The sequence below is a fragment of the Pseudoliparis swirei genome, chromosome 18 (assembly GCF_029220125.1).
Source record: "Pseudoliparis swirei isolate HS2019 ecotype Mariana Trench chromosome 18, NWPU_hadal_v1, whole genome shotgun sequence".
NCBI classification, from domain to species: Eukaryota; Metazoa; Chordata; class Actinopteri; order Perciformes; family Liparidae; genus Pseudoliparis; species Pseudoliparis swirei.
Genome location: NC_079405.1, coordinates 25,315,388 through 25,328,802, shown reverse-complemented (window position 1 = coordinate 25,328,802; position 13,415 = coordinate 25,315,388). Strand labels below are relative to the sequence as shown.

Genomic DNA, 13,415 nt, shown 5'->3' with positions numbered 1-13,415 from the left:
TGCAGAGGGTTTTGTTCCTTCCCCAGTGAGCTTTCTCAGGACGGCTTCCACGAATTCGTTGAATTGCCGATGAATGAATGCAGCGTGTGTATCCGTATGCCCTGTGAAACATAATACACATGTAAAGTGCTTTGATTTGGTCTTCGGTGCCCGTTTCCTCGGAGTATAGAGAATAATCGGCTAACAGTGCAGCGGGTCGTAGGCCTGCCGGGCTCATGGGCCTCCCGAGATTTTGATGTATATTGCATAACCACAATATTCCACCTTGACTGCGGCAGTCAAATCTCATGGATTCTCACGGCTTGGACACAAAGGGGATTTTACTGTATGGCGAGCAATAACAATCATTAGCACGTTCGCATCGGCCCGTTGTTGTGCCCTCGGAGCATTAACGAGTGCAAAAGATTATTATTAATTGTACACATGAATATGAATTAGCTGTCTGTGTTCTCGTGATATGAGCTTCACTGCTGGGCGGCCTCCGTTGGATTTAAATGACGTTGTACCGACACTTGCACAACCTTCACACCTTTTTTCTGACGTGTTGTGCGTCGACGGGGGAAATGATTTGTTCGACGATTTCGGCGTCTTTAAAACCGGCACCTTCGAAATGCCAAGTTCATACCCCTAGTTCTTCTCTTTTTCTTTTTCTAACACATCTGATTCGTCACATGACATCATGTCATGTCAGAAGACATTTTTTACACCTTCCACGTACACATCCGGGTCTCGATAGCCAATCACATCGCACCTCTAACGTTGCTGCTCAGTCTGACCTCTCACTCCACGCATGACATCATCGCAGAGACATGCCAGAGACTATAAACGTCTTACTAACATTTTAAGTGTAACTGTTGCCCCTGTTTTATTTAAGAACTCTCATTAGTGGAACATGCCTAAGTTAAGGGCTTTCAAGTCAAAGTCCAACAGTAACTTCTATCATCCTCTGGTCCTCATGTTCACTTCCACTTTAAGAAGAAAAGTTTCCCTGCGACTCTTTTTCACAGAAAAGAGTTGGATGCGAGGGGATGGGGGAGGGGGGGGGGGGGGGCACCCCATCTGTGTCGCCACGGCCATCTGCGTTGACCTTATCTCCAAAGTGCCACTCGAGTGTCTCGGGGGGCAATCCCAGCAGATCAGAGCAGGGATGAGCGGAAAGAAAGAATGCGGAAGATTTTTTTGTGTTGCTGCCTAATAGCTGCAGAGTCTCTTCCGTCCTTGTGGGTCCGAGGCTCCAGACGATCCTCGGGGAAACAGAGAGGGGAGGACGGGCGGGAGAGAGAGAGAGAGACGGCGTTTTAGACGGTTGAGCCGGATAGCTTGAAGAACTATCGGACTTAAAAAGGTAAAAACCAAAAGACTGAGCTGAAAGATGCACCCCCCCCCCCCCCATCTCACTACAAGCAAAACATTTCGCACTGCTCATTGTTCATATGAAAAAATATGGATTAGCGAAGCTTTAAATTGAATATTTAAGTCCCTTTCCACAAACTTAAAAATGTCTAAAAAATATGCCGTTCACACACAGCTAATGTCACAAAGGGAAAACGTAAGGAAATGTATTTAAACATAAAGAGAACGAGTTAATTTCGGTCAATGAAGTCTCACCAAAACTTCGTGATTGATTCTACGTGATTTACTGTTGAGCCCCGTTACCACATCCACGCGGTGCACACCAGCGCCACATTCAGCCTAATCCTCAAGAGGTGTTTACGAAGAAGAAGAAGAAGAAGAAGAAGAAGAAGAAGAAGAAGAAGAAGAAGAAGAAGAAGAAGAAGAAGAAGAAGAAGAAGAAGAAGAAGAAAAAAGAAAAAAAAACACTCATTCGCTAATAAGCCCCGAGATCTTCATCGCCATCCGTCTTCCGACCTGTAAATGTTCGCCGCGTCTGCAGAACATCAGCGGCGATGGAGCCGGTGTCCCGAGCTGACCCCGGTGCTGATGGCTGATGGCGGTCGGTCCAAACGGGCCCATTACGCTGCCTCTTTACTCTTTGAAGTGCTTCACAGATTCTCCGCCCATCACAGAAAGTCTCGCTGAGGAACCGACGGAGAGATTTTCTTTGTGGATTTTCGATGAGCTAAATCTGGCTTTGTGAATGTTCGGCTCTCCATAGCCTGCTCTCTTTTTATTTCTTTTCTTCACAGGTTCATGATGAATCTGTAAAATAAACTTTACAAAAATATATATAGTTCCTATTCTTATGTCCCCCCCCCCCCCCCCCCCAGGAGATTTATTAGATTTCATCATCGTCAGAATGGCTCTTTCACTCTCTTTTTCCTCCGCTCTATTTCCCCATCTGCTCCAAATGCAACGACTCTCTTGTGGACTGTTATAGAGCCACGTGCCGAATAGAAGTGATTTCTAGCATATCACCGTTTTGAGACTTACTAAGAATGACTTCCATTTGAGCCCCTGAAGAACCTTCCCTTTCATAACGTCGCTGAGCCGGAGCCTTTACACACACAGAGACACACACTGGAACATGAAGGTGCCATCTGGAACCGAAAATGGTTCTTCAAAGTGATGCCATAGAAGAAACATTTCTGGTTCCATAAAGAACCTTTCAAACCAGGGTTCTTTAAAGAACCATTTCCTGACATAGTTCTTCAAAGAACCCATAAAGGTGTCTCAAAGAACCTTCACAAAATTGTTCTTTAAGGCACCATTTCTGGTTCCACAAAGAACCTGTCAAACCAGGGTTCTTGAAAGAAACACATTCCTTAAAGAGTTATTTAAAGAACCTATAAAGGTGTCTCAAAGAACCTTTAAAACAAGGTTCTTTAAGGCACCAATTCTGGTTCTACAAAGAACCTTTAAAACATGGTTCTTTAAGACACCATTTCTTGTTCTACAAAGAACCTTTAAAAGATGGTTCTTTAAGGCACCATTTCTGGTTTCACAAAGAACCTGTCAAACCAGGGTTCTTTAGAGAACCATTTCCTTAAAGATTTCTTTCAATAATCTATTAAGGTGTCTCAAGAAACCTTTAAAACATGGTTCTTTAAGGCACCATTTCTGGTTCCACAAAGAACTTTTCAAACCAGTAGTCAAACCATTTCCTTAAAGAGTTCTTCAAAGAACCTATAAAGGTGACTCAAATGAAAGAAATGGTTCTTCAGTAGGTGATGATTCTTCGTAGAACCACAAAACCTTTTAAAGAACCATTTAAGAACCGTTATGTTTCTGTGTGCATGTACTATATGTTCCGAGTCGGAGCGACATCGGCAGCCAGGGAGGGACCAGCCCCCTTCTTCTTCTTTTTTACGAGGACTACACAACACGGACTGGGATGAGAAGAGGAAGTTCACAGCTTTCTGCTGGTAATCGGCGACGTCGTCTCGGTGTTGAGCCTCGTTCATTACCTTCGCATTGAAAATATTTATTACCTTCGCATGGAAAATGCGGAAGGTTATGTTTTGATCGCCGTGTATTTATCTATTTATTTATTTATTTATTTATTTGTATGCGTGTTACTCGCATAACTAATAAAGTATTAAACCGAATCGCATGAAATTTGGTGGGATGATTGGTTATTATCCTGGGACCATTTGATTAGATTTTGGGATCGATCGGGTCAAAGGTCAAGGCCATGAAAAGGTCAACATCTTCTTTTTACCATAGTGCGGTCAATTTATATCCAATTGGCATGCAACTAATGCCAAAATGTTCATAATTCAATGCCCAATCGTGTGATATGCGAAGGTATGCGCTCTACCGAGTGCCCGTTCTAGTTTATTTATTTGTATGCGTTTTACTCGCATCGCAAAAAAAGTTTTAAACCGAATCGCATGAAATTTGGTGGGATGATTGGTTATTATCCGGGGACCATTTGATTAGATTTTGGGATCGATCAGGTCAAAGGTCAAGGTAAAGGTCATGAAAAGGTCAACATCCTCTTGAATCGCATGGAATTTGGTGGGATGATTGGTTATTATCCGGGGACCATTTGATTAAATTTTGGGATCAATCGGGTCAAAGGTCAAGGTCATGAAAAGGTCAACATCTTCTTTTTACCATAGCACGGTCAATTTTTATCCAATTGGCATGCAACTAATGCCAACATGTTCATAATTCAATGCCCAATCTTGTGATATGCGAAAGTATGCGCTCTACCGAGTGCCCGTTCTAGTTTAGTTTGGATTACAAGTCGGTTCGGGGGAGCTACAGGGGACGGAGCGCCCTTGTCGCACATCTTATGCTGGCGGCTCTCATTTACATGTGGACATCCATCGCTCTGACTGCAGATGGATTTTGTGTGGAGAGGGAATACATTTTTTGCATGCACAATAATTCTTTTCTCCGTACCTCCCGTCGCTAATGATGGCCATGTGTGGTTACTTCAACAGTTAGAATGTCAAATGTTTGAGATCTTACTTCATCCTCCTGTTGCCTTAGGGTCAATTTGACCCCATTCAATGTTTAACCCTCCTGTTACCTTTATATTTACTGACATATTTTACCCTTGGGGTCAATTTGACCCCAGCAATTAAAACCTCCAGAAAATTATTAGAATTTATATTGTTTTCCAAGTTTAAGTGTGAGGTACTTTATGTTTGTTTGTTGACTACCTAAATAGCCCTTTAAATATATAAAAAAGTTGATATTTCTTATATGTTTGACACAGTGAAAAACAGCCTGGGGTCAAATTGACCCGAAAGAACACCGACATTAAACATTGAATGGGGTCAAATTGACCCTAAGGTAACAGGAGGGTTAAATCTCTTAATGGATGAAATTAAATCATGAACATGAAAGAAGTCATTGCTGCGCAGAAATCCCATAAAACACGATGTTATATCTTTTTTGTGGTTCTGTGTTTTTTTCGGAAGTTCCTTTGAACTTGAAGCTAAAGGTAGAGAATAGATGAGAGGATGAATCCCAGTCTCATATCAGTTCAGAGACGGGAAACAGGGGCAAACATCTGGCCTGGCTCTGTCTGAAGAGTCAGAGAACTCCCATTTATTACCATTACATCTGATTTCTTTCTTTAAAATACGGACAATAACCAACGAATATAAACACCCATTTTCTTTATGGTGATGCAGGCATGCCGCTCTTTTATTTTGTCGGCTGGGAGCGGTAACTTCCTGTTAGTCACGTGGAATTTTTCTAACCGGCTATTACAAAATGATGTGAATGGATTGATACATATCATCATCAATCCACCACAACAACATGGAGTGTGTGGATTCATCCATCGAGCCATGGCATATAATATAATAGACAAGATGCACACACACGCACACACACACCTACACACACACACACACACTGCTTTGACCATGAATGTTTTATCGCACTCTTGTTTTGGTTTCAGAAATACATTAAAAAAAAGAAATCTGCTAAATGACATGTAATGTAATGTAACGTAATCCATCCTCTTCCCTCGAAACGCCTAAAATAACGACTCCGGCGACGCTGACAACGAAAACCTTTAATTCCCCGAAACAAAAGAAACACCAAACAAACAAACCTGCAGTTAAGTTGCCTCAGGCTGCTCTCAATGTCCACTGCATGTTCTTTAAGAGAGCGGCTGCACCGCAATTAGGTGTTCCATGTGTGAGTTAACCCCACCCTCCCCTCAGAGTCCTGGGGGGGGGGGGGGGGGGTGCCCCGCCTCTTAATTGCCGGCTCCCGTCCTCGGTCGGAAAACGCTTCGCTCGTTGCCCTCGGATCGTCTCCGCCTCTTGCTCCTTCGGCTCCCTGACCCCAAAGGTTTAAAACTTTTCACCCCCACAGAAAAGAAAGAGCACCGTCAGCCCTCGGCTCTCGCTTCACTGCAGACCAAAACCATTCCCCCTCGCTGGTGCATTATACTTATATAAGTGTGTGTTTTTTTTTAGAATGAAGCTCTCCATCCCTCTATGGCTCTGCCCCTTAATTCATCCGAGATCACGGAAGGTTCAGTTACAGTCTGGTGGCTCTTTGGCTCTCACCCTTGAAAGGCTTTCTCAGCATATATATATATATATATATATTTGTCTTCTTCTTCTTCTCTTTCTGCTGAGTCATCATCCGTTGTAATATTATGGCACCCGTGTGAGGCCAGATTCGGGGAGAAATGATCAGTCAGGTGGGGTGTCGGGGAGAGGGGGGAAGGTCCTCATAATTTGATTGTAGATATTCAATTTATTCTCTCTCCCCCCCCCCCCCTCTCCCCTCCCCCCTCACAGGTCATGCCGTTTGGCTGTTTAACCATCGGGGAAAAGAAGGATTATAACAATCCTTCGGAAGTGACAGATAAATATGACCTGGGTCAGATCGTTAAATCGTGAGTATCTCCACAACTGGATGCGTCATCTCGTATCGAGAAAAAAGAAAAACCTTCACGGTGTGTGTGTGTGTGTGTGTGTATAAAGGAAATATGTCATAAAGGAAATGTGCTTTTTCTTTTCTTCTTCTTCTTCTTCTTCTTCTTCTGCTTCTTATTCTTCTACTTCTTCTTCTTCTTCTTCTTCTTCTTCTTCTTCTTCTTCTTCTTCTTCTACTTCTTCTTCTTCTTCTTCTTCTTCTCCTCAGGGAGGAGTTCTGTGAGATATTCAGGGCCAAGGACAAAACGACGGTGAAAATGTACACGTGTAAAAAGTTCGTGAAGAAGGATGGACGGAAGGTCCGCAAGGCGGCGAAAAACGAGATCGTCATCCTAAAGATGTAAGTTATTCATCGTGGGCGCGTTCTCTGTCGTCTGGAATCATTTTTTATCGATTCCCGAAAAACACAAGAAAAAACAGATGCCGTTGCCTCGCTTTTAATAAGAAAAGTAGAGCGCGTCTCCCTTTTTTTCCCCGCCATTCCTCAGAACCTTGTTTATCTCACTCTCTCTGTGATAATGTCACTTTCAAGTATAACCAGTGTAAGTATCAAAAGTAATTTTCGGATATTAAATGTACTTAAGTATTGAAAGTAAAAATTATGAAGTTTATTTGTTTGGGTGTGTGGCCGCCATGAACAAGGAGTATGAGCTAGGATGAACTTAGCAAGATATGAATACTATGAAATTACTAAAATATAAATTGATTTTCAAAATGGACAGATTTCAGTGTCGCTCTTCTGGGGCTGAAGGCGAGTCCTGCGATGCTGAAGTGATGCAGGTAGGTGTCTAGCTTCACAGACCATAATATTAATACAAATAATTATAATAAAGATATATCGTACTCCAATCCTGAGTCCGTAGCGGTCGGTCGCAATGAGGCACTTCATCCGGTGAAGAAACAAATATGGCCACGGAGAAGAGTTCGCCAAATATGGCTAATGGACGTTGATCTTGGTCCCGGTGTTTCGAGTAGCTTCCATTAAATGATTAGTATCTGTGTAGCCTCGCTCGCATCACTGGGAATGTGGTGCTGCGTTCAGGTGCGCGTGGTGTGTTCACCGCGGTCCCGATATTTCTCATGATTATTTTTCCGTAGTAAACCAGTAACGATACTGTTTCAGGGAAATGTCGGAGTAAAAGTACACTGGGTATAACACCCGCATCAGCATAACCGGGCTCTTATTAAAGAATTTGTCGCCGACAGCCAGGCGGAGCAGGATGAAAACAAAGTGCGACTTCTTTATGAGAAGCCTCTTCCAAACATGAACTCCTCCCTTTCCTCTGAAATTACCCTTCAGACGCCACAATGACAGCAACGCTCCTCATTCACGTGGCCTCATCAGCAGTGAGATCAAATATGATGACATCAGCAAAGGTTGGGAATACACATCAAATGCGGAGTTGAATTTAAAATGCTTGAAAATAGGCAATAGACAAGAAAAGATGTCCTCACTAAATCTTCATATATATGTTCATTGTCAGCATATATATATATATATATATATATATATATCATCTGTACTGACAATGTTCTTCTCAACCCATTGTTTTTTTGCACCACCATTAAAAGCATTAAATACTAGAATGGGCACTCGGCAGAGCGCATACCTTCGCATATCACAAGATTGGGCATTGAATTATGAACATTTTGGCATTAGTTGCATGCCAATTGGATAAAAATTGACCGTGCTATGGTAAAAAGAATATTTTGACCTTTCCATGACCTTGACCTTTGACCCGATTGATCCCAAAATCTAATCAAATGGTCCCCGGATAATAACCAAACATCCCACCAAGTTTCATGCGATTCAAGAAGATGTTGACCTTTTCATGACCTTGACCTTTGACCCGATCGATCCCAAAATCTAATCAGATGGTCCCCGGATAATAACCAATCATCCCACCAAATTTCATGCGATTCGGTTTAATACAAATAAATACGCGGCGATCAAAACATAACCTTCCGCATTTTCAATGCAAAGGTAAATATTGTTCACTCAGATGTATATGCAGAGGTTCATTTCTCAGAAATAGTCATATATTCAAGAGGTTTTTTTTTCTTTTATGACGGAGAGAGATTAAATGTTTTTTTCATCCATTTGTAACGAGCTAATTGAACATTTTCTTTTACAAAAGGAAACATAAGTCTCGTGCAGAGGATTTCTTCTTCTTGAAATATAAGTGTGCATGTTTTCTATATTGGTAACACTCATTAACTCATTCTCTCTCTCTCCGCCTTTGTGTTTTTCTCTCTCTCTCTGTCTCTCTCTCTCTTTGTGTTTCTCTCTCTCTCTCTCTCTCTCTCTCTGCCTTGGTGACACATCTCCTCAGGGTGAAGCATCCCAATATTCTGCAGCTGGTGGACGTCTTTGAGACCAAAAAAGAATACTTCCTCTTCCTTGAACTGTGAGTTCAGATGTCTGACAAGCTGGTGGTGGTGTGTGTGTGTGTGTGTGTGTGGGGAGGGGGTGGGGGTGGGGACTGTATAACTGTATATGCATTGATTATACATGGGGGAATGAGCTGTTGTAGCCCGAGGCCCCGTAGATATGAGAACAGCTCTGAACTCATTTGGTATTCAGATACGATTGCTCGCCAAGCTACTCCATTCTCACCAGCATGTGTTTCGGGGGAATTTGTATGCATTTCCATAGATATTACTATATATACACACGATATTCCACTTGATTCGTGGGAATTCTCGTTAATAATAATGAAAATAAACACACATGGGGAAGTGATTAAAACCATTTCCCTTTATTACATTACATTATATTACATTATAGGTCATTTAGCATACTCTTTTATCCAAAGTGACTTACAATAAGTAAAAGTCATAACATTTTTAAATGGTTATTTCGAGGCCAGGAAAAGTCCTTGGAAAAAAAATAAAATTCCCCAAAGTTTTAGAAAAGTAATGGACATTTGTTATATTCATATGTAAATGTTCACGGTATATAGTGTATGCTTTGGAATTCTCATTGTTTAAATTATACATTTTCTCACTTTTTCATATGTACACCTGAGATTTCACACAATCTTTGGTCATGGAAATTTGGTTTAAGGTCCTGGAAAAGTCCTGGAAACCCATTGGTCATCATGTGTATGAAGCCTACTTTATGTTACGTAATATTGTCAAAAACTGTTTCCGCTGCTGAGAGAAAGTTAACATTTATAACTTTCAACAACAGACGTGTAATTTATCCCTGGGCCTTCCTTTCCCCCCGCAGTGCAACAGGCAGAGAGGTATTCGACTGGATCCTGGACCAGGGCTACTACTCAGAGCGAGACACCAGCAACGTGGTGCGCCAGGTGCTGGAGGCCGTCGCCTACCTCCACTCCCTGCACATCGTTCACAGAAACCTCAAGGTAACAATCTGTACACATACGACATCCCTGACCTTTGACCTCACATCGGATCAGGAAAAACTCCCAAGAAATAGAAAAAAACATTTCACAAGTAAAGAAAGGGAAGAAACCTTCAGGAGAGCAACAGACGAGGATCCCTCTCCAGGATGGACAGAAGTGATATATGTCATGTGACCAGAAGGAAACGTTAGAGAGTTACAACACATTCAATGAATATGACAGAGTGTATGAATAGTTGGTTGTAGGCATGGACCACGATCCAGACCTCCATGATCCATCAGGCAGATGGAGGTAGAAAAGAGGAGTGGGCGGGGCATCAGCAATTTTTAATTCCACTTTCATTGCATCCTCCACCGCGGTGGAGATTTTAAGATTTTTATTATAAAAGAGGATATCCATATAGATTTGAAACGTGTACAAATGTAAAATACCAAAAGTGAGCTCGATTCAAGGCTCTATTGAGCGATAGAGAAAAAAGGTGGTGGCAATATGATTACTATTCATGGGGAAAACCTGAATAAGCTTCTGCCCCTCGCTTCCTCTTAAATCCTGCTGTATGGGACTGTCAGCTCAGATGGAAATCAATACACGTCTTATGTGGAAAATACGTCAAACCCGGTGGAGACGTTTAGCTTGAGTCCAATCATAATAAAAAAACCAAATTAAACTGAATGTCCCTTTTTTTCATTTTTATTTTTTAAAAATCCGCACTTAATAAACTTTTAGATGCTCACAGTCACAGTTCTTTAAAAAAAATATTTATTATTAACTGATGGCAAAACTAAAAACTATTGAAATACGGGAAATAACCCAACACTACCTCACTACACGTATCATGTGCAATATGTGACATATTATTACTATCTGAAATTTAAAACTGTACGTACCAGCACCTTTCTTGTTCTTGTACATATTACCACCCTCTGCATAGTGTTTTCTTTTATACTTTGTAGTTTTTCTTTCTTATTATAGTGTTATTTCTAAACTGTTGACTCGGACTGGACTATTGGTCGAGGCACAAATGGGAAATAAAACCTTGAATCTTGAAAGTCAACCTCTTAGACGTTGACTAGTGACAATGAAAGACCTCAATTACAATCGCATCCTAACCTTCTTTCATTGGAATGTGCTATCTCCTTTTTCATTTTATAGTTGGAGAACTTGGTTTACTACAATCGCCTGAAGCACTCTAAAATCGTCATCAGCGACTTCCATCTCGCCAAGCTGGGGAACGGACTCATCAAAGACCCCTGTGGGACGCCGGAGTACCTGGGTGAGGGCGCAGAGTAGCAGATCCGAAGACGTTGTGGAGAATGCGACGTGGCTTCTCCGCTCGCAGAGCGCTTGATGATGTTTGTACTCGGGTTGCAGCTCCAGAGGTGGTTGGCAGGCAGCGATACGGCAGGCCGGTGGACTGCTGGGCTACGGGCGTCATCATGTACATACTGTAAGTCACGTCTAGAAGCTCGACACCTCTTTTAAAGTCAGACATTACACAGTATGCTTCTTCTATGGTATATAGATGTTTTTGTGTGTGTCGTTTTTGTTGTTCAACCTCAGACTGTCGGGCAACCCTCCTTTCTACGACGAGGCTGACGACGACGATTTCGAAAACCACGACAAGAACTTGTTCCGAAAGATCCTGGCAGGAGATTACGAGTTTGACTCTCCGTACTGGGACGACATCTCAGATTCAGGTACTTTCCAGGATAAAGTTGGAAACGCTGTGACGGCTCGCCGGGTAAACATGTCAAATTCTCCTTTTGTGATCGTCGAGTCCATCAGGAGATCAAACCCCCTTTTTTGTTTTTTTTGTTGAGACGCTTCTGTGTGATTTCTTTGTCTCCGACAGCTAAGAGTCTGGTTGCTCGCCTGATGGAGGTGGATCAAGACCTGAGACTGTCAGCCCAGGAGGCTATAAACCATGAGTGGTAGGCGGCAGAGCTTCGATGTATACTGTGCAGACCATTTAATCCAGAGTGTGTTAAGACAGGTGTTCATGTGATGTGATTTCTTTCTCCTTTGTCCCTTAAAAATTCGCTTTGAGAAGAAAAAAGGCCTTTAAAAAGTCTAATCTCTCTTCTTAATGAGTATTCAGCATTTATCTAGCCGGCAAATTACCACAATATATCAATATTTATACTTTATTAAACGATAAGCCAAAGCTGCTCCCCTCATGAGTAGCGTGGCTCCGGAGATGGAATTTTTTAAACAAATATTGGATGGATTGGCACAAAATATCGCAGAGAGGTTCATGGTTCACAGACAATGTATTCTAGTGACTTTGGTGATTCAAGGACTTTTATTTTAGTGCCAGCAGCAGGTTGACATTTTTTTCTGATTACTATTCCTGACATTGAACGGACACACAGCTGTGGCATCAGTGTAACCACAATAAGGAATTCCAGTATAGACAAAAAGAAAAACCCTTTTCTCATATAGGGACTCCTCGTTGTGCACAATGTCTTGTCTGAGTTTTGAGGTCCTTCAAATGCGATCGTTAGCCGAGTTTTGAGGCCGTTCAAATGGACCCGTTAGCTGAGTTTTCATATTATTATGTCAAGAACACATCTATTAATCTTATTTTAGCTCTATCTGATAGAGGCACTTCCAGTTAAGTATACATTTTGAACACAGGCACACAAACTAAGAGAAGAAGACTCAAGCTGACAACAAAAATCAATAATAATCCTTAAAGGCTGAAAGAGTTCCCGCACACGTTTGCAGTCCATAAAGTGAACACCAAATGATACTGTGTGCAGCAGCCCCAAGCATCCAAAGATACACACTCCTTGTTTTTTTCCTATTTTGTACCTCAGGATCTCCGGCGGTGCAGCTTCAGATAAGAACATCAAGGAAAACGTGTGCGCACAAATAGAGAAGAACTTCGCCAAAGCTAAATGGAAGGTACGGTTCCCTCCGTGCTCTCTCCCGGAGACGTCTCCTTCACGCAGAAGGTCGCGACCCTCCGACGCGGAGGGAGCGTTCAGCGGTGCGGTGTCGTGTGGCGGCGGTCGGTGTTCTCGGGTCACAGCACCCGTCTGAGCTTGTCGTCCCTCCTCCTTGCAGAAAGCCGTGCGGGTCACCGCCATCATGAAGAGACTGAGAGCGCCGGAGCAGAGCGACCCGAAGGCGACCGTCCCCGAGGTCGGGGCCGGGGCCCCGGCGGATGCCGCGGCTCCGCCTGCTGCCACCGACCCCGCCGCCGCCGAGGACGCCGCGGCCCCCGCGGCCCTCGCGGCCCCGCCGGCTCCCGCTACCGTCACAGAGCTCCCTGCTGCTGCTGCTGCCGTGGCGGAGATAAGCAACCCGGCACCGGAGGCTGGCGCCGAGGTGGCCGGCGCCGAGGCGACCGGCGCCGCCTCCCCCGCGGAGCCACAGCAACCGAGTCCAGCGCCGCCGCCGCAGGAGGCCGAGCCCACGACGCGGTGCAATGGGGAGGCTTCGGCCGCCGAGGCCGGGGAGGAGCAGGGTTAGACCCCCGCTCCTCTCATTCCCCAGCCACCCCCCCCCCTTCCCCAAACTCCTCCCTTTGTGACCTCTGCTCTTCCCCCCCCCCCCGCACACATTAGCTGCAAGCATGGTGACACTGACTCCACTTCCCTCTCACTTGCAGCGTTAGTTTCATCTCATGGAGGCCGTGTGCTTCCTCCTCCTCCTCCCCCCCCCTCACTTTTCAACCCCGCAGTGTGTCTTTTTTCACTGACCCTTGCGGTGTTTTAATCCGATC

General features: G+C 43.6%; 1 protein-coding gene across 1 annotated transcript; it reads left to right on the top strand.

Annotated features, from left to right (window-relative positions):
* Positions 1–6,179: 6,179 nt before the first annotated feature.
* Positions 6,180–13,162, top strand: camkvb (CaM kinase-like vesicle-associated b). Its single transcript, XM_056437903.1, has 10 exons — positions 6,180–6,274; positions 6,523–6,654; positions 8,648–8,722; positions 9,547–9,685; positions 10,838–10,958; positions 11,057–11,132; positions 11,246–11,382; positions 11,538–11,616; positions 12,505–12,592; positions 12,755–13,162. The coding sequence occupies exons 1-10, from the start codon at positions 6,180–6,182 to the stop codon at positions 13,160–13,162; spliced, it is 1,350 nt and encodes a 449-aa protein (XP_056293878.1).
* The last annotated feature ends 253 nt before the right edge of the window (positions 13,163–13,415 follow it).

Bases quoted from the DNA above. Each gene is read 5' to 3' on its own strand.
- camkvb (XM_056437903.1), top strand. From the start codon at position 6,180: ATGCCGTTTGGCTGTTTAACCATCGGGGAAAAGAAGGATTATAACAAT. The intron at 11,133-11,245 runs GTAAGTCACGTC...GTTCAACCTCAG, and splicing joins GGCGTCATCATGTACATACT to ACTGTCGGGCAACCCTCCTT. The intron at 12,593-12,754 runs GTACGGTTCCCT...TCCTCCTTGCAG, and splicing joins TCGCCAAAGCTAAATGGAAG to AAAGCCGTGCGGGTCACCGC.